Below are 21,982 nucleotides of genomic sequence, written 5' to 3'. Positions count from 1 at the left end.
GAATATTGGGCAGGTGATATGTAGTATCTGATACAATTAGATTTACTCATGGGTCAGTTTCCTATTTAAGAAACATCATTTCAGTATTTTAAGGAGATGTGTCTGAGAGTCCATGAATTTCACTGGCAAAGGTGTTTGTCTAGAGCAGCACTGTCCAGTAGAATTTATCAAAGATAATTGGAGTGTTCTGGATCTGCATCATTCAACACAGGAGCCACTGGCCACACGTGGCTATCAGGCACTTGAAATGGGTCTAGTGTAGCTAAGAAACTGCATTTTACATTTTATTTAATTTTAATGAATTCAAATAGTCATGTGTGCCCAGTGACTACTATATTGGGCAACATAGATCCAGAGCATCCTTGGTGAATATTTTGGTGTGGGAGAAGGGAAGAGAATAGGAAGAAAGAGCAAGGATGGGGACACCAGATGCAAGGAGTAAGTATCTGAAGAAGTGAGTGGCTCTGGAAGAGAAAATTGGATGGAAAATTACTCACCAGTGTGAAGACTTGGGAAGTCAAGCAAAGGCCAATTTAGCGTACTTCAGATGGTTCATTAGGCTGGATCTTTCTAAAGTTCATTCTAGAATGATCTGTTGCACACTTATGATATGAAAATAACTTATCACTATGGGTTCTGTCTCTGAGCAGACATGTTTTTACTGAATGATATATGTGCTTGATACTCCAATAGTTGTGCCACCCCGGGTGTTTCATTCACAGGCCTTAAGTGACAGCATAGTAGAGTTGGTCTGGCAAAAGCTGACACTACTCTTATGGTCTTTTTTTTTTTTTCTCCAATTTTCAGGAACATTCCACTCAGTAGGCTGCCTTTATGGAATAGGCCTCCCTTGTCATTTTAGAAAATTGTCTCATTTTCTTCCTTCTTTACTAGATGTTCCTACTTATCTGGCTTCTCCTCCTCTACCCTAGCCCTAAATATTAGAGCTCCCTAAGACTAATTTCTTCCTCAGTGGGCTCATTCTCTTCCAAATGCTTCAAATGTTATCTGTTTTTGGAAATTCCAGCATGTATAACCTATCCCTAACCTGTGAGCACCAGATTTGTGTCCTCTACGTATGTGACCCATCTAATTGGTTGTCTTAAGAGTACCTCAGACACACAAGATTCAAAACAGAGCTGACTTTCTGCTCTCAATTGCTCCCTCCTGGAGCTTCCATATCTAACAAATAACATCATTATTTATAATATTTCTCTAACTAGAAAACTATTTCTCACTCGCCGTGTCCATTCCAACACCGGGTCCGATAGGCACTACCACCAAAGCAGATCTCCGTCTACTCTCCATCATTTGTGCCACCATCTCTGTCACCTTCCACTGGGACTCCTGCAGTTCTCTCGTTTTCCCCATGCTCAGGGCCTCCCAACACACCTTAATCTCTCCCACCCAGCTGCCAAACTGAATTTGCAAATTGTAGATTATACCGTATCACTCTCTTGCATAACACCCTTTTATGATTTTTCATTCCTCTTAGAATAAAATTGAGACTCCTTACCACGAATAAACAACTTCCTATGTTCTCATTCCTGAATATTTATCTGGCTTTGTTATTTATTCCATTTTTCTCTTACTCAATTTTCTTTGAACACATTGACCTTTTCTTCATTGCCTGTATCATGCCAAGCTCTTTCTTATTCCAAGAACTTTTCATTAGCTTTCCTAGAACATTGGCTGTCTGGCTTCTCCTTATCCCTTGGGCGTCACGGAACTCTTCTCTGATTACTCCGGTTAGCAGTATTCTCACTGTTGAATATACCAGTACCCTCTTGAGTTCTTCCAAAGCTCAAGTGCATTTTTGTGCTTGTTGGTCCTTGTTTTCTACCCTTGTGGACTATAAGAGGCTGAGAGTAGAGCTAGTATGATGCCTGGTGCACAATATATAGTCTCTTGAATGGATGCCCATATTATTAAAGTTTATTAAAAAAAGATTGTATTAAAATCTATTTAAAATTTTTAAGTAAAGAAAAGCCATGTAAATGGGAAAGCAAAACATTTAAATACCAGTGCATTTTGACCATTGTCTAGGCTAGATGCCAATTTAATTTTGTGAAAGGATGTGATGAATGAGCTAATAAATGAAAAACAATTTCCTATTTCCTTGAATATAAATTTTATATTACATTACTTGCTGTGAGGAGCCACTTAGTTATTCTCAATGATATCCTAAGCCAAAGGGAGAATGGTTTTTTCTGCAATAGAGATTAAATGATTCCAATTATATCAAATTGATGGTAATTCTTATTAGCCAGGGTCAGTAGAAACATGAACACTTGGAAAGTCCTGAGCTTTATGTCACTGGTGCATAGAAGCTCTTTCTTACTATTTTGTGTCCCAGATTATCTGCCTCCAAAGATGGACAATTGTTTTAACATCTTAAGTAAACCTCACGCTCAGTGAATTTTTGTTTTGTTGGAGAAATCAAGATATAATTGATATAACTATATCAATTAAATTGATATAGCAATCAATTTAATAACAATTTTTTTGTTTGTAGCTCTTAGGGGACACTGACTCTAACTTAAGCCTACCAAAATACAAAAATAAAACAGAGCCATCCAAGAACTGTCCATTGTCCTTTAGTGACAATGCATTAACCAGATGACCTGTAAACATGCCCTGGATTCAGTTTTTGGTTCTTTGTAAGGATTTGCGGAGAAAAAAAAATGAGTAGAATTTTATTAAAAAAAAAAAACGATTTCAATCTATGAGTGTTTTTTTGAGGATCCACTATGTCTAAGGCAGTGTGCTTGGCACTCTGGAAGACTACAGTGATGAATCAGAAGTGATTCCTACTCTCAAGGAATTCACAGTCAAGTAATGGGTATATTTGATATGTAACTAGATACCACAAAGTGCAAGATAAAGTTCCACAATAGAAGTGAAAAATAAGGTAGTATAGAAATTCAAAGGAGGAGAAGATGAATTTCACTTGGAGATATTAGAAATATTTACAGAGGTGTTAGTCACGTTCCCTGAGCCTTGAAAATTATCAGGACCAGGCTGTGTAGGGTAGGGACAATGGATTTCTATCTTAGCAAAGGCACAAAGTCAGAAAAGCCTGGGAAATGTACACAGAGCAATGAATAGATCAGTTTAAGTCAAGAAGTATGTGAAAGGGTAGAAGAGAAGAGAGGGAGTGAGGTTGTAAAAGTAGGACAGGGGTGTATTTCAGGAACCTAAAATGTAAGCAAGGCTATGTAGGTGAACTTCATCCCATAAGCATTAGGGAGCCACACGGGGCTAGCGCTCAAGGCTGTATGTAAGTGGAGTCATGCTATGGGAAGTGGTGAGCACAAATGTTGGAAAAAGACCAGACAGAAGGTCTCTCAAAGGTTTATGATGGCGACACTGGTGGACATTCTGGAAGTAGTTTCAACAGGTTCTGGCAACTCTTTAGCAAAGAGGAGTAGGAGAGGTTCACACGTGATTCAAAATATTTTGATCTGGATGACTGGAAGGATAGTTGTGCCATTAAAAGAAATGGGCAATACAGAAGAGAAGCTGTGGGAAGGAAAACTGTATACACAGGTGTAGAAGTGTCAGTTTGGATGCTAGTAGAATACAAAGTATGCAATCAAGGAAATGGACTTCAGGAGAAATTTAGAGGCTGGAGATTTAGTCCTGTGATCATTGCCATTCTCTGAAAGCCTGTGATTTATGAATTTTTCAAAAGAGAGATTATAGAGAGATAAAAGAAGATTAAGAATAGACAATGAGGGAACACCTGCCTTCATCGGGTCAAAAAAAAAAAAAAAGTAGAAAAATAGACAAAAGAGGAGTGTTGGAAGGAGGAAGGTCCCATGTCCTGAAAACCTCTTAGGAGAGACTTTTCAAGAAGAAAGTGCCCATGAATGCCAACTGTATACCTTTAAACTATGTGGCAGTTAAAACTACCTATCATGTCTGTCCTGCTTGATTTTTGTAGCCCCTGGTGCCTAGCAAAATTCTCTAATCATAATCAGTAAAATTTTACCAAACAATTTTTGATTGTTCTGTTTGGAGAGATCTGGCTGTAAGGTAATGAACGTACAGGTGAAAGAATAAAGCATTGGTTGAAAAATAAGAAATTAAAGTGAAAGATGAGACAGTGTAATGGGATATTGGTGGCAAGCAATTAGATGGACTTCTATGCTGGTGCGTAACTGTCATAAATACAATGTCATATATACACCAGAAGATAAACATCCCCAGAACCAGGTTCCAATGGCAAAAACAAAAGGAGGAAAAGAAGTCCCAGATATGAGTCTAAGCCTTATGCTGTTTTTAACATCTATACAATAAATCTACTTAAACTTATATCCGTTCTTATTATTAAGGGGAGGAGTACACAGATAAAGTAATATGATATCATTCCTATGGAAGTTAGCCTTTTGGTTTTTTTATTAGTAAACAATAGGAGAGCAATCAATAAATTCAGCAAGCCATGGTAACGTGACTAGCCTTGCAAGCTGGTCTGGATGTCATGGTGTGTACAATGAGGAAGCGCCCTAAGACTTCATGCTGATAAAAATGCAAATATGGAAGTACTTTGTATCAAGCAAGGATGATAAAATTGTATTTTATTTTGTTTTTAAAGATTTTATTTATTTATTCATGAGAGACACAGAGAGAGAGAGGCAGAGACACAGGAAGAGGGAGAAGCAGGCTCCATGCCGGGAGCCCACCGTGGGATTCGATCCCGGGTCTCCAGGATCACACCCCGGGCTGAAGGTGGCGCTAGACTGCTAAGCTACCAGGGCTGCCCCTAAAATTGTATTTTAAATTGTTGCAAGATTTCTTTATTTCTAAGACCATCTCCTATGCTACATTTGAATGTAGTATATTAATCTGGAATTCGATTGTGAAATCCTCTTAAGCAATTATATGCCAAATTGTAGAAGGGAAAGCATGTTTGCTTGATAGGAAATGAAGGCTTATGGTTTACATATTTCTTTCTTAAGAGCCATGATTCAGCTGGATATTTATCCATCTCCCCTTCTCACTGCCCCTGTCCACCCCCCAACCCTGTGATTGCTTCGCAGGCCATGGCACATGTTCCTGTGGTCACTGCGTGTGTGAGACAGGATGGTTCGGGAAGCTCTGCCAGCACCCACGGAAGTGTAACATGACGGAAGAACAAAGCAAGAGTTTGTGTGAATCAGCAGATGGCATATTGTGCTCCGGGAAGGGTGAGTATCTCTGCCGGAGCTTGGCCTGGGTCCCTGTTCTGACACATTCTTTGTACAGCAGCATGTACAACCTTTTACAGACTGCACTTTGCAGGAATGAAAACTGTGCTGTCCTCTGCTTGTACTAGATTTCAGACTTGAGTGTTAACCACATGAAGTTTGGGATCTAAGAAAATGAGATGCTAGGGAAGGATTGGCTGAGGAAAGGTCCTCAGCAACTTGCATGCATCGTCATTGCTGAGTGACATGTAATGAATAATCATATAAAGAAGAAAAGACAACAAGATATAATGGGCAATGAATGGATCCCAAAAAAGACAAAGGAGTAATTGTTGAGTTTACATGTGAAATAGCACACCCCAGAACTGCAGAAAAGTGATCACAAGTATCTGGACTGTCAATAAGCATAGTCTGGGGCATTTCAGAGGCCAGATCATGTATGTAGATGGATGTGGGGAGGAGGGGAGGGTAGAAGGTAGGAGAAGGACATAAAGAGAAACTAGATGTTTTGTTTCATAAAAAAAGAAAGGAGTATATGGGTCCCAAAGTTCGTTCTGGCATCATTTTCTTTGGCCTAAAAATCACCATTTCCCCAACCAAATGTGTAACCTAAAAAAATTTAGGCCTGCAACATGTTTATAATTTTCAAGTTGATTGAATAGGAACTACCATCTCAATCAAACATTTGCCACAGGAGCAAATTCTAGAAGAAAAGCAGTCCTACCCACTGTCCCCTTAACTCCCCCAGAAAAGCAGAACAGATTTCCTCTGAGAAAGGATATGATAGATTAAATGTCAGATACCTTGATGTTGATATTCTTGTATTAATTCTTGAAGAGACTTTAAAATCCTGTTCTCATAGTGCATATGGGCTCATCTAGGAGGCTGTCATGTTCCTCCTGGCTGGTGCCTGAGAAAACACCAGGAAGGCTCTGGAAGCTCACCAGATTCTCAAGTAATGTTCCGGAGCTACCTTTTGTGAAACTAGATGACACGGAGTGCCCAGACTCTCTTCTTCAGCACAGCAGCTTCCTTGCCCAACAGACAGCCCCCTCCCCTTTTCAGATTAGGCACAGCTACAGGTGAAGCTATACTGTTTTCCCTCAGACACCTACCCTGTGTCCGGATTAGCACATAAATATCTTTCTGAAGAAGACACAGTGAAGCAAAGTGAATGGCTGCATAGTGATGAGGGAGGTTTTAGAAATAGGATGTGCCCCTACACAGTGGCTCTTCCTTTACCTATCCCCAAAGGCAACCCCCATCAGGCTCAAAGAGGCTTTTAGGCATAAATGCAAAGATAAAATCAGATGGAATGCTGGGACCCCATGTAATGCCAGGAAGAAGGCGGAAAATTGAAACATGCTCACTATCCACAGACAACAATTTTTGTCCTTGGTTTCCAGGAATACCGTGTTTGAGACTCTGTGTTTACCGTGCTGTGCCAAGGAGGACATGCCTTCAAGCTAATACAATGACAGCCGTCAGGTGGCAGTCGAATGAGTTTAAAGCAACCACTTTGTTCCCTGTTTGTTCTCTTATTAAATTTATTCTCATTCCAACTTCCAGATGAATCTAGCGCCAGTCTGGCCATCAGGGGCTCTCAACTCCTGGAAACTCTTGCTTTAGGTTCAAGCTCTGTTGGGAGAGCCAAAAAGGGTGAAGGAATTGTGGAGGAGGAGATTAACAAGGAAAACAGGAAAGGAGGTAGAGATGGATTTACCTTCCAGGGGGAAGCAGAAGAGGAGAAAAGAAATGTTATCTGATTCGAAGGCAGTATCCTGCAAATAACAAAGCAGTGAGAATGATGAACCTGTCTGAATTAGATCTCTTCTTTCTGAGTGTAGCTCCAAACACAGAGCCCTAAAGGTTAGATTTTTTTTTTTAGTTGGTTTTCCATAATGGAATTATCATTGGAATAAGGATAGTAACTTTTCACAGAAACTCTACAGAATGATGATGCCCAGTCACATTAAAACATTAGTGTGCTCATTTCAATTTGTTTACTTTAAAAAGCAGCTACTTTGGGACTGTGTGTGCACGTGTGTGTGTGTGTGTGTGTGTATTTATTAGACCCACTATTGAATCGTTAACCTTTTCCACAAGCAGGCCTTGGTTAAGTCATGTTCAGTTGTAGGTATAGGAAGAAAACACAAAGCCGTGCTCACCCATGTAGCAAATACCAGTCTGTCATTTCCTACACGGAATTTCATACAAAAAGGAGCCGTTTCTTTGGAAGAAATGAACATTCCTTTTAAAGCCATTACTTTCTGAGGAGAGTCTCATTTTTCAGCATCATAAATGTAGAAAATGCAAAAAAAAAAAATAAGTTGACTAAATATTGCCCCAAAGACATTTCCTCAAAACAAAACAGAACAAGGAATCTCTCTCTAGTTAATGCCTTTTCGAATTGTTTGCTTTGGGTGATGGAAATATATCCAAAGATCAATGTAGAGTTGAAAGTATATTTGTCTAAGCTGTTTATCCTTCTGTGAGTAGAGAGTTTTAGAGTCATTAAACTTAGAATGTAAAAGCTGCTTGGAGGCTGTACTTTTTAAGGCTGGTGTTAGTGGCGACGGTGGGCATTCCTACTGTTGGCAGCAGCTGGCTGTGGCTTCTTTCCTTCTGTTCTAATCAGTGCTGGATTATAGAGGAAGAAAGGAGCTCAAACCAAGATCATGAAACTGTAGGCCCAGAAGAGAGCAGGGGTGCCACAGTTCTTCCTGTCCCCATGGAGGGTACCACTCCACCCCCACCCAAAAACCACAGGAAAAGTAGTCCAGAAAGTAGACTAATGGTCTTCTAACATGGTGGTGGCATGTTAGAGAAGTCTGTGCCAAGGGACTTGACTAGGACCAGGTATTTCTTGATCTCATGGGCTTGGCAGAGTTCCATAAACTTTTTCTCAAATTTGCAAAAGAAAACCCTGCCCCCTGATGATCACAGAAGAAGTTGGAGCCTTTCTCTTTCTCCAAATATGAGACAGGCGTGAGCAATAAGCCTGAGGTCACATGGATGCTGGGTAGTGGCCCAAACTGCCAGCTAAATGTTTCCACCAGAAAGACAAGTCTGAAACATGTACTTCCCGTGAGCTGTGAATAAAGTTGTCACCTCAGGAGACGATGAAGAAATAGCGTTTTATTTCTTTACAAATTGATAGCCAAGACAATAAATCACTCCATAGAAAAATTTAAAACAAGATACATTGTTGTGACCTTCATAACAGATGGAGTAGTTAGTACAATAGTGAAAACTGCCTGCTGGGATGTCAGGTTGCAGCATTTTGTCAGGCTTGATGAACGAAAAAGAAAGTCCAACTTTATTAATGGGGCAGCTAACAAAGGTGCCTCGCCCTTAAAATCAAATTGTTTCTGTGAATAACCAGAGGGATGAGCTTAGAGCCAGGTCTCCCCTGAGTTTAGCCACCTTTGCGGAATACGTGACATGGTTCATAGGCTTTGTTCATAGGTTCATTTGTTTATCCGGATTTTACCTTCATAGCTTCAACTTAGATCCAGGTTGTCACCTGTAATCCTCTTAAAGATGCTGTAGTGTGACAATGACTGTAGTTGTGTATCATTGGATGCCTCCCTAAACTCTCTCAAGGATACATGCAGAGTCTCGCATCAGCCATGGAAGTCACAGTGGGCATGCCCACCCGTCATCCCCTTTCACCCGGGCTAATTGTCTTCCATCCCTAGGAAAGGGAAAGGGTACTAGTTGCGCTTCAAAACCTGGCTATAGCCCAGCATTCTAGTTCCTTCACCCGATGTGGCTATCCTGTCAGAGCTGTGAGCACATAACAATTCATTTTTTGAAACTATATGAAAGTTTTTCCTGTGAGAGGCATGATGGATAGGTAGGTAGGTAGACAAAGAACAGACTGAATCTGAATGAAATCTTGGGATAACTTATTTCTGATCCATGTGGCCCTGGGCAGCTCCCTTATCCCTTATCCCTGGGCAGGAAATGGTACTTCCATTTTCTCCTCTTTCAAGAAGGCAGAAGAATTTCATTTCTTTCCCTTTCTTAAGTCCTAAGGATGCTTTGAAGACAAATGAGAAAATGTGGCTGGCTCCCCAGGAATGGAAGCCAATAAGAAGCAAAGAAGGGAGATCAGAGCTTTCTTGGGGGTCCTTATACTGAGAAAGCAAGTAAGTGGGTTAGTGATGTTGTGGTCCTGGTCTTGAGCTTACTACCTGAGAACTCCTGCCAAGATCAGCCAGCTGCTCCCAATGGCTGGACTGGTCTCATGGGTATGAGTGGCTCCTGGCCAGCTGAGCTAAACAGTTGGTCACCTTTTGGCTGTCGTGAACCCTATGTCTGTGGGATAGAATCCTTTCCCTCAGTTTTTCCCTTTACAGAGACAGGCAGTTTGACCTCTTGTTATCAATGAAAACAGCCAGACCACTCTACAACAAAGGCTATAAAGGTCCTAATAACTATCCCACTGTGTTATTATTACACGCATGGCTATTCCTAGTTTCACAAGCCACAGAAGAATTTCCGACCTCTAAGATACACTGGGAATTGGCAAACAGGAAGGAACAACACAGCTGGGGGAAGATGCTGACCAAGAAAAGCTAGTTTTCACAGCACATACAAAAATCAATCCGCATTTTTCATTCTAGGTCTTTCAGTAACTAGTAGACTTTTGAGAACTGGAATTGACTTGTCAAATGGTCTGTCAATGTATACCATATTAACTTCAGCTGAGCTTATCAGTTTTAGGAAAATACTTTGATATGGCCTGAAGCTAAGCATTTCAGAAGCTAGAGCAGTGATTAGAATAGTTTCAGAGCCAGGTGGATACGTTTAAAAATGAAGTGTAAGATCTTTTCACGAATTGCGACAAAATAAAAAAAGATATGCTAGGTGTGATACACAAATATCATGGACATATAAAGACATTTGCATCTGCTTCTTTGTAGAAATAATTTTGCAGTGTGAGGGAGGCACTATTTTAGAAACAACTAAAAACACTCAAATTCCTCAAATAATTAATCTTCCTCTATTCATGGAAATACGGCGCTGAATATGGTGCCTTCTGAGGAAATTGCAATAAAGGGTCAATGAAATGCCCCAAGTTTTCTCTGTTGTAGATATATCGTTAACCATTTGCTAATGAGTAGTATGTTGAACATTTCTGTGCTTAAGAAAAAGGAAAGAAAATCTATAAAGCCAAGATAAATAGATTTCTAAACTAAGGAAGAACTGTACCTGCAAGTGGCCAAGAAGGAGCCACCATCCCTCACAGACTGACCAGGAGGCTCAGCTCACAGGTCCTATGCAGCCTTCCAGCCACTCATCAGAAGCGAAAGTTGTCTAGATTGTGCTCAAGAGCGTGTAGATCATTCTAGACCCTCAGGAAAAGCATCAAGACTAAATGAAATCATGCTGTAGTTAAGCAAGAACTTAATCAGTGAAAACACAGTTGTCAGCCTATCACTAATTCTGACTACTCCCTTACCTTGAGAAGGGTGACAAGGCATTTCACACATTTAATTTGGCCGTTGGGGATTCTTGTAGCTAAAAGCACATGCCAGTTTCCACATGAAATATCACAAAGTGACTAAGGGATGAGACCCATTTATTTGAATCCTTTCATGATATCTATGACAAATATAATATTCCTGTCTCTAGCTACTTTTATCTCCTGGCTTGCTAACTTATTTTTCATCATTGTGTTTCACATAGGCACTAAGTAATGATCGACCCCTACCCCCTCCCAATCCATCTTGCATTAGCCAGTCTAGAATTTTGTTAAATTATCACAATACTTTTTCTACCTCACATTCTCTTAAGGTGATATTTGACCTGAAAAATTTAGTGATACCCCTCATGTAGTAAAAGGAAATCACGTTGGGAAGGAACAACCAAGCCAAGGAAATAGAAGAAGGGGAAGTCCTTTTTATGTGTTTCTTTTTTAGTTTTAAAGTTGTCTTTACTGCCGCTATAGAAGTAATTTTGCCATGTGAGGGTTTTTTAGCCTGTCATGTCGGGACATGGAGGGTTTATTCTTTTTGTGAGACCATTTAATTCATGTGTTTTCTTTTCTTTTAAATATACCACTCATAAAATTGGTTTTCAGTATACCAAAATATTTTTAATAGCAGAAGAGGAAGTTTTTTATTAGGTAGGAAGTAAAAGGAGAAGAAATGGGTGAAGTATTGAGGAAGTTGGTTACACCCAGAGCCTCATAGAAGATAAACTTCTGGGGGGAGATCAGAGCTCTCCTTGACCATGGCAGGGGGGTCCCGAGAGTGAGGTCCCGTAACTCAAATACCTACGAGTGGTCATGTGTGCATTTCAAGCACTTTAACGAGCCATCCAATATGCACATGTGCCCCCCCCCCTTTAAGAAATCATGTAGACAAAATTCCAAAACTAGAAGCACAATAATGTAGTAGTAATTTTGGTTATAAAATGCATCTTTATTTAATAGAACTTACCGTTCAGTTCCTTTAAAGAGCAGATGCTTTTAAAACATGATTCAATTCAGGGGGGAAAAAAGAGAAAAAAAGCATCTGTTTTTGAACACCTTTTTGGAAGGCCATCTATAAGAATCAGCACACTCTGCTCTTACTGACATTTCAACGAGACTGGGCCACGGAACATTTGCTAAGGCTAATTGCAACTGTCTAGATCCATAATGAAGCCTTTCCTGGATGACCTTTATGAATTGTGGTAAGTAAAGCTCCCCTCTGAGCAACAGGCTCTTCGATAAACTTTTACCTTTGAAAGATGGGTTTTTTAGAAGCCTGTTGTCTGTGCTCGTTGACGGTGTACTACTCTAGACAGAAACCTTTAGTTATGCGGTGACAGCAAGTAATGCCCTTTGTGATTGCAGGTTCTTGCCACTGTGGAAAGTGCATTTGCTCTGCCGAAGAGTGGTATATTTCGGGAGAACTCTGTGACTGTGATGACAGGGACTGTGACAAGCACGACGGCCTCATTTGCACAGGTGCGCTGTGACCTGTGCGGGTTGCTCTGCACCTCGTCCCGGCCCCCGTTTGTGAGAAAGTCCAACAGCACCGGTGGCTGTGTAGAAGGTGCTATTCTCCCAATTACTGAGTCCTGGGAAGTGGTTCTAAAGTACATGTGCTCAACATGTTACAGGGGAAATAGAGATGCAGACAAAGCCCAGCTGGAATGAGACAGGGCGGTCACTACTGAATGGATACAACTTAGTTGGTGGCACCAAGTAGCTGCCAGGAATGGTTTGAAAGATCAGATTTCCCATAGCTGTTTAATGAGATAATACTGAGGTGGCTGCACCATAAAATCTGCAGAAGATGAATGGAATGGCTTTTGATTATGAACGGCTAGGGTTGATAATAACATATTTTAACTTGGTGCGCTTTGATCATAATGATGACTCCTTTGTGTATTTTCTTGCAGGGAATGGAATATGCAGCTGTGGGAACTGTGAATGCTGGGATGGATGGAATGGAAATGCATGTGAAATCTGGCTTGGCACAGAGTATCCTTAACAATTCCATGATAGAGGACTGGAGTCTTACTTTTCTAGGCCATTAGAACATATAAATGCAAAGGAAACCATGTATAATCACCACTAGGACAGGTCAAACAGACTATTGTATGTTTTTCTGTCTCTGAATGCCTGCATGAAGTCTGGGTACCCATTAAAAAAATGAGTTAAGCAAAGTCTGATGTAAATAATGCCAGAAAGAATTTTTCTTCCAGAATTTACATCAGTGGTTCTCAACAAGGGTGACTTTGCCACCCGGAAGACACTGGGCAAGGTCTACAGACAATTTTGATTGTCACACTGGGTGGGGTGGGAGGATGTGCTTACAGGCCTCTAATGGGCAGAGGCCAGGGATGCTGCTAAACATCCTACGTGCACAGGACGGCCTCCATGACAGAAGGTTATCTGACTCCAAGTGTCACTGGTGCCAGAGTTGAGAAACGCTGAATTACATGGTTGTTAGACCTGCACAGTCCTCACAAAAAAAGACCATGTTAGAATCTAAGGAAATGACCCCACATAAAGCCATTGATCATATTTTTTTCAGGATTCCCTGTCACTCAGCATTTCCATGTGGAGCAATAAAGACAGACTACATAGAAGGGGCAATGTCAGGGCGCAGGAGGCCAGATCTTTCTTTTTAAAGAAAAAGACTGGTCAGTGTTAGCCAGTAAGTCATTCATCTGGTCTCACTTTAAATTCACAGAACACGATCCTCTTAGGAAGGAAGTATGAAAAGTGTACAATTTAACATTTTTAATAAATAGTGACAGAAGTTGCTTACAATCTGTGTCAATATGTATTTACCTACTGCTAATTAAAAACAAAAAAATAAATTGGTAGTCAGGGGCATCTCCTGTTATGAGTTTTTTAACTGGGCAGGGGTTTAGGTGTACAAGGAATCTGATTTTTCACTATTTAAATTACTCCATGGTAACTTGCCTTTTAAAAAGACAGTATCTAATTGGATCTAGGTTGGACCTGAAATATGCATTCGTTTCCCTTAAAAGACTTTTATTTCTAAGGATACATTACTTGCTGCAAAAGTAGGGTCATGCAAAGAAGTCAAGAAGAGATACTGTGATCAAATGATACCAGTCTCAAAGCTTGGAGGATAAAAACAACATCTAGAAATGTCTTAAGTAGAAATTACAAATATTGACTCAGCGATAGGAACAAAATGTTTATTTTCTTAATGGTGAAATTTTGTTCTGTATGAAATTCACATTGAATTATGAAAATGTACAATAATTAGGACTTCCCTTACATATTTACAGTTAAATCTACTTACACACATTAGTTTAGGCAACCTTTAATTATTTGGAGCTAAAAAAACCCACTTTTTTTCTAAATGTGAATTATATTTTGTAAAATCCTACAATAATGTAACAAAACCATTTCCGCATTGTTTAAGATGAAAATTTTTACTTGGAAATTTTACTTAATGATGTAAATATTCTAGAGTCATGGCTTGGACTTTATAAGTCAAATCACCAAAAATAAGGAAAATATGCATCTGCCGAGTTACTTAAAAATTTAATATTGAAAATTATTTAAGAGAAAGTTTATTTGATGCTGACTTTTATTGTACTAATAGTGTTCTCACACTTTAATAGGTTTATAAAATTGTTATCTCTATCCTGAGATTATGGAGTGCAACCATATTAGTTGTATCTCTATTGTTGAGTATGTCCTTTGATATATCAGTTTTGTAAAATGAGGGAAATATAAGCAGTTAAGAAATAATATAGATTATATTCTTTCCTCCTCTGTAATCATTTTAAGCCTTTAACAAACCTGGTATAATAGATCAGTAGCACTTTTGATGACTTGATGATGCACCATCATCAGAACTCACTTCATATCTAGCCATTTAATACAAATGACATTCAGCTTCTCCTCCTGCAGAACTCTGCTTTCTATAAAGGACCAGAGAGTAAATATTTTAGACTTTGTGGGCCACATACATCTCTGTTGCATCTTCTTCTCTGTTTTTAATACTTTATAAAAAGGGTAAATAGCAAACAAATTTGGAGCTCTTGGGCTATACAAAAACAGTCTGTGTCCTGGACTTGGCTCCCAGCAAAGCAGTACTCTATCAACCTGTGCTCTACTGGAGCTCCCCTTAATTTCCTCTGTCTTATCAAGTAATCCTGGGTGTGTCCATTTTTCTTGTGGTTCTCTACATTTGTTATCTCTTTTATTAATAGCTACAACAAAAGGGCTTCTCTTTCAATATTTTCATAAAAGAAAATTGTCTTCAGCATTTATGTTTTTTTAAGAAAAAGTTTCTAGATGGAGAAATTATTATACTAGAAAGTTCCAAATGTGATTTGTTCAAATTTTTGGACAAGGCTGAAAATATATTACAGTCAGCTATCTTCTGGGTTCATTTAGCTACAAATTATTGAACTGAAACTGAGTTATAGTGTAAGTCAACTGGTACCTAATCTCTAATGAATATTTTTCTTTTAAAACAGAAATAATTTCTTTCTACTTCTTTCTGTCTGCTATATTTCATATGTGTGTATATGATTTTGACTCTAGCAATGCAATTATCAATAGACCTATTAAGAAGTTATTTAATTTACATGTTTAAGTTGGAAAAAATAAAATACAGTTACATGTAAAGACATAAATCTTACTCTTTTTCACTGTGACTTTGTATTTTGACTTTTAATTCCCTTACTAAGATAAAAACTCCTCTTTCAAAAAAAAAAAAAAAAAAAAAGGTAGGGCAGGACCAAACTTGTAAGAGGGGAAGGGTAAATATGCAAAGCTCATTGGCTTGTTTGAGTTTGTGTGAAGTTACTGGGAGATTAACGTTGGGAAGGATGAGACATGTTTGCAGCTGGTGTTGGCACTCACCCTGCTTGTTGGCAAACCATTACTGAGGAATTCTTCCACAAGGACTTTTCAATAAAATTCGACTAAGGTCCTAAGACCCAAAAGGATAATAATTATATCCCATTTTCTTCCTGTACCCCTTGAGCTAATCTAGATTCCTGTAGCACCTTGAAAGGAATGGCCTCCACCACTTCAAATGCAAACACAATCTCTGTTAGCAAACATCAGGATTAGACTAAATGATACAGAAAACCAAGAAAAAATAAAAAATCACAACTCAGCCTTCATTTACAGACTCACTATCAAAACTCTGAAGCCCACCCAGTACCCAAGAGTCAACAGGCCCTGTATGCCCCCTTGTAAACTAAAAAACTTAAGCTAGGAAATATATTTTACTCCAAGGTAATAGTTTGCATCTGAAAGTGGGTATGTCTGCATTTAGCCAATTGCTTTCCCTGGAAATAGTCTTGTTCTGAAACAAAATTGAAAATAGGTTTCAATTATTTTGTTTCCTTCTAAAACGGATTTATTAGCCAATCCAGTCTGTCCTTCAAACATTAGTTCTCCCTGTAATGTTAGGAATAAAACCTTAAATGAAATGATATGTGGCTAACATAAAGAACAAGAAATTTTGTTGTTGTTTTGTTTTATGAAAGAAAATCAAATCTACTATTTGTTATCTCAAAAACATCTGTTTTAGTCATTGAGCAACTGGCTGAGTGTGTTAAAAATATTTACTTTGCTCACTCTCCAAAAGGTAAGCAATTAGAAGCACTGTAGCAGGAGTCTTGTAGGCCTATTGTGGGGCTTCTAAAGCCACCTCTTGTCCCCACTCAGGGCAGGCAAACATTTAGAGCAAGAATCTCTAAATTCTGCAGGATTTGGAATGAAATGTTGCTCAGTACCATTTTACTCTTTACATAGGATGCACCATCTGCATCTCTTCTCTAATATTTTCCAAGTAAAGTTGTAGCAAAACATTTTAGAAAGCAAACTTAAAAGTGGTGTCACCTGGAATATCAAAACAACAAACATTCCCGAGCATTGCTGAGTAATGGGTGAAGCCATCAGCTACGGTAACAAATCAGTAGAAATCATCCTCCCCTACCAGATATGCATGCAAAAGGAATGTGACATTAGAGACTCGATGCAACTGACATATGTACATGGAGGTACAAAACACACGGTCTGTAGATACAAATGAATTCCATCAGATTTACTATACAGAACACCAATGATGACAGATTGCACTGCTTAACAACAGCAAACTTAATTGTTGAGGGGGGAAAATGTGGAGTCTTATCCCAGAAAAAGAGCAAGAGAGGTATCATCAAAGAGCTAAAATTTTCTTTGGCATGGTAAAGGGGGACATTGAGTGTACCAACTTATTTACATGACATTTCTCTATATTTGTGGATGAAGCAATGCCATTTTGTTACATAAAGTTGTTTGATGTTTTGTAATATGCCTTCATATCAATATTTTATTCAATATGTTGTATTTGTGAATACAACAAATGGTATTAAACACAGAAACTGTACAATGCAGACAAACTCTTTGTATGTAAATTGAATAGTACATACCAACAGTTCTTGATACACAGGTCCCTACTACATGCAGTTCATCGGTGCTGTCCTCGTCCCATGCAACAGGTGAGACCAGACACAAAGGAAACGATCTAATTTACAAATAACAAGGACCCGTCTGCAATATGTCTAAACATATATTAGAAGAAAGTATTTGACATCCATTCATAGGGATAAATGCCCTCAGAGACAACTCATATAAAAGAAACAAAACAGAGGTGCACATTTACATAAATCTCATTTACAAAAATAAATCTTGTCTTCATTTTAACCAATAAACAGCCTTGCAAGGAGGGGAAAAAAAAAACAAAAACAAAAAGTGAGTAGGGCTGATTGCCAAAAACAAATACGTGGGGTTGTTTGATGTGTGTGTGTGCGTGTGTGTGTGTGTGTGTGTGTGTGTGTGTTGGGGCAAGCAGTGTCTATAAGCCCATCTAATTGGAATGTCAAGTTAAATAATTCAGTTTGCCATAGACTATAGAATACATGTCTTTCCTAAATAATTGGTTAGTGAAATTCATCTAATGGTTTTTAACTCACCCTGTTGAAAACGATAGGCTTTAAAATGCTGTCACAAGAAATCAAGAATGGTCGAAGGAATCATTTTGTTGTATTCATACTTTAGCATTATTGACAATAAATCTACTCAAACGTTATGCTAACTTTTTATTTATTAAAATGAAATCCAATATGAAAATGAAATAAGCATAAACAGTTAAATTTATACTAAATCTTTAATCAGCTAAGCAGGCCAAAATTTTTTAATGCCGGGCAAGGGCTGTCATGGAGACTTAGGAACGCAGTGGCAAAATAATTTCCCAGGAAATAACAGTGCAGATGGGGGGTGGGGGGGGCTGGCGACTGGGTCAGCCTTCTGCATGGAAATAATCATAAGAGGCCAGTACATGATCCCACATATAGTTTTCTATAAATGAGGTTCAGTTTGGTCTCAGTTAACTCTTCTGAGGAGGAAACATTGAATTTTATTAAGTTATACACAGAGTTAACAAATATATTTCCAAACAGTTTCGTCTTAAACATTTTGAAACTCTCCGTATCCCATAGCGAACGTTTTGCATGGTTTCTTCCTTGTGCAATCAACGATTCATGGCCTTTCTTAGCGGTTGTCTTCCCTAAGCTCGGACTTAGGCAAAAGGAAATTAAGAAAGCAAAATCAAACAAAAGCAAATCGATGGCGTGGACCAAAAACCTGATGTTTGAACGTGTTGGTTTGCCTTTAATTTGATCCAGGAGAATTCAACAGACTGCATTCTGAGCTCATGGCAAGGCACCTCTACCCCAGCTACTGGGCAACCGGGGCCCCAAGAAGCTGAGTTACAGGTATGGAGTGGTGAGATACACAGTACCTGACTCAGCATGCTGAGCTAAAAAAAATAGTTTTTCCTAATATGTCCAGTTTAAAAACTTGTCATTAAACACCAAAAATATTAAAGTCTAATTTTATAACTAACGTTTGCATTGCTGCTGCAGAAAAGAACACAACAGCCGCCTTGCCCATGCTCTGCTGAGTATGAGTGGAACGCAGCCAAAACCGGGGATGGCATTCAGTTCGGTTCATTAAAAACAGGTAGGATTATATCTGAAATGGATTTAGGTAGCGCAACTCTTGTAGGTTGTAATCATTGAATTTTCTTTTCTTTTTTTTTTCTTTTTTCCAAATAATGAGGATCAGTAGATGAAAAATGAACCTTAATCAGGCCTACAAGGCCTACAGAGTTCTTTGGACCCACTTTCTCAAAAACCAGTGGGTCTTGCTCGCTGGGCAAGGCAAATGTTACCATTACCAGTAAGCTTGTGATATGTATAAAACACACACACACACAAAGAAACTATAGGGGGGTGTCAAACACGTATCGTAGAGAGCTTCCCCCCTGGGACTGTGTTTGACCCATTTCTCACCCCGGCAACGCCAACCTCAGGAGCACGGTATCTGCTACTGGATAGATCGTATATGTGTGTTTAATCGATAGTGGGAGCCGGAGACAACACTCTTAAATCTTTATAGATGCAATTTGTAATAATAGGTTTAGAAGGCTTCCTGATTCCCTGATCGCTCTCCGAACTAGGCCAACTGCAACATTTAAGATTTAGAGGAATACAATTCCTGCAAAAGGTCACAGACAGTGGCGCGAGCAGCCCTGTAAAAACGGGGAGAAGAGAAATCCATAATAGCACAGGTTTACAGCGTCTAACTAGAAATTACTCAATAGTATTCGTGTGCTACAAAATTGAACTTAAACACATGGATTTCGCTGAAACAGGACTCAAAAAGGATTATGGGTAGCTGTCAGCAGGCAAGGTATCGAGTGTACTTGTGAAGTATGTCATTCACATGAAGTGTCACGGTCACAGAAAAGATATTAAAAAGGCATTCCATATCTGGTAGGGCATTCCATGGTCTGAGTTTAGCTGGTTATCCAGGTGTCTTCTTGTTCTGGGGGTGCAACAGGTTGAGATTTATCCACTTGCAACCAAGAAGTTCGAGACAGCCAAGAGCAAGCATGGGCTTACTTCCAGCTGCTCCTCAGCCACAGGAGCAGGAATGTCTGGCAAGGATAAATCACTCAACTGTGCTCAGGACGAGTAAGTCACAACACCTGTGAGGATCTGGCTATGTCGTCTTACTTTTGTTGACTGGTTTGCCTCCATTCATTATTGCAGACGCACTTGTGCTTTTACTCGGCGTCACCCCGGCCTTCGGGACCGTTTCTCCAACGTCATGCAAAGATGGTTCTCGGTACATGGCAACTGAGGACGGGCAGGAGGGCATGAAGAAAGGAGAGAAGGAGACATTACGTGGTTAGGTTCAAGGATGGCCTGTCCTTATACACCTGTCCTGTCTTCCCCGGAGTAGAGTGACCCCGTGTAGAGGGAATTCCTGCATTAATGCAATAATTTCCCACCCCCCGGCCCCCAATGGAAATCACTTCCTTCACATTCTCTGGTTTATAGAACTAAAATATGTACATGGGTGTGGGTGGGTTTTTGTCTAAGAGAGAAGGTTTAAATAGGAGCTACGGCCTCTTTGTGGGCCTCGGATATGAAGCATGCATGTGCATGCACGCACACACACACACACAGTGTGGGGGACTCAGCTCTTAACCTAGTTCTTTGGACAGGCTAGGAAAATTCAGACTTCCTTTCCAGGGCACACTGAAATCAACCCCTGAACCTCATCTTTTCATCCCCATCCATCTTTTCGAGTTCGGGTATGTACACTCTGGATCATTACATTAGTTTTCTCACAAGTGGTTCAAAAGCAACATAATCACACTACTGTCAACTTCAAAGCTATCCCAAGCAAAGACCAAGAACTCACTTTCTTTAAGCCAGGGCCTCCTGGACCTCACTCCTTAGATCTCCTCTCCCTCAGTCTTGGAAACTGAAGGCATGTGTGGGGCATTTTGTATTCTTATGGATAATTTTCTGATAGATTGTTAAAAAATAAGGCAGAAGCACAAAATGGCAAGAGGGCAAGTGGGATGGAGGTCCAGGTGAGCGCTGAGGGGTTGCCTGAGTAGCATCTGGCGGCACAGTTAATCACAACAGTTCGTGTGGCTTTTTGGAAAAGGACTCCAGGAAATCCTGTGCAAGGACACGTAAGACAAACTGATGCTTGGGGGAAATTAGGTAAGTTAGAATCATCTGCCATCAGGAATGCTAGTTAATTAGAGTTGTCTAACCTGCTTTTTAGGCTTCAGAGTGTTTTATTTATAGGCTATTTTATGAGGAGACTCTATATCTCGCCATGGTCAGGTGGGCGGACCTCTCCATGCCCTCTCCATGTTCAGGGTAGTAGAACTCTACCTTGCGCATCGGCGCAGCATGTGGATTTTCAGGAGCACACAGGTTTGAAAGTGCATGTGTACAGCAGACCTGTAGGAAATGACTCCGCAAGGTACTAAAAGGGATTAGTCCAAATCCTCCAAGCGCTTTCCAATCTCTCACTCCCACTACTAATTCAATTAGGAGACAATAGCATCCGAGCATTAACCTTGACTATCCATGTGGTGAAGTTGTGTAAGAGATATGAATGCCCCAGAGCATCGATAATTAATCAAGTACCTAATTTGCCCTAATGTTTCCAATCATATAATTTACATCCTGTATGGGTTTTGAAAGTTTGAAATTAATCTTCTTCTATAAATTACGCTAGGTGATAACCCCCATCATTATAATACCCCCTTAGGTGTTTTTAGGGTGCTTCCATCTGCTAATTATTTGAAAATACTGTTTCTCTCTGCCTGTTAAAGTCCATGAATGCACAACACACACATACACACAACTGTTCAGTGTATGATTCAAACACCACGTGATATTATTACACATATCTCAGTCTCTGATATTTCCTGCTAGATAAACAAAAATAGCTGGTCTCCAGATTTTGCCTCAGTTAAGAGACAAAAAGGCCCTTTTGGTTCTCATTATGTTTATGCAATTAGGAGATAAGATTTTAGAATTTAGTTAGTTCATATCTGTTCACATTCAAAACAAAAGTTAATGTAAAGAGACAGAGCAAGGTGGCAAATAAACAAGATTTTTATAGTACTGCTAAGGACTTAGTTTTCAAATGTTTCACTTGCATTTGAATATTGATGAGTCTGATGGTCTCAATGCCTGTAAAAGAGTAAGGTCAAATCACAGAGGTGTTATTTTGGAAGAACATCGAAACCCTCTCCTTTCTTATTTCTCCTCTAACTGCCTTATGATCTAACGTATGATGAGAATTATTCACCATATTTCAGATTCTGGCATAATTTTTCCTTTCTTAGATAGGCCCCGGTGGCTAACTACATAGGTTTCAATGGCTTGTTTTATAGGCAAATTTAGTTAGGGGGTAATAAACC

General features: G+C 39.5%; 2 protein-coding genes across 11 annotated transcripts in view; one reads left to right on the top strand and one right to left on the bottom strand.

The window, feature by feature from the left end:
• Positions 1–15,320, top strand: part of ITGBL1 (integrin subunit beta like 1) — a 212,314-nt gene extending 196,994 nt beyond the window's left edge. Inside the window, exons 9-11 of the mRNA XM_077855038.1 lie at positions 5,043–5,189; positions 12,040–12,153; positions 12,591–15,320. Of these exons, the coding sequence (XP_077711164.1) occupies positions 5,043–5,189; positions 12,040–12,153; positions 12,591–12,682 (353 nt within the window). The 3' untranslated portion in view covers positions 12,683–15,320. The remainder of the gene's footprint in view (positions 1–5,042; positions 5,190–12,039; positions 12,154–12,590) is intronic.
• The window catches only part of FGF14 (fibroblast growth factor 14), a 614,603-nt gene continuing 600,928 nt past the window's right edge, over positions 8,308–21,982 (bottom strand). For all 10 annotated transcript variants that reach the window (XM_077855046.1, XM_077855039.1, XM_077855049.1 and 7 more), the window contains one exon: positions 8,308–19,883. In XM_077855046.1, the coding sequence (XP_077711172.1) occupies positions 19,747–19,883 (137 nt within the window). In that variant the 3' untranslated portion in view covers positions 8,308–19,746. The remainder of the gene's footprint in view (positions 19,884–21,982) is intronic.

This window comes from Canis aureus, chromosome 17, assembly GCF_053574225.1.
Source record: "Canis aureus isolate CA01 chromosome 17, VMU_Caureus_v.1.0, whole genome shotgun sequence".
In the NCBI taxonomy this organism is placed as follows: domain Eukaryota; kingdom Metazoa; phylum Chordata; class Mammalia; order Carnivora; family Canidae; genus Canis; species Canis aureus.
Note: the sequence above shows the minus strand (reverse complement) of the source record. Positions and strands in the feature narration are given on the sequence as shown.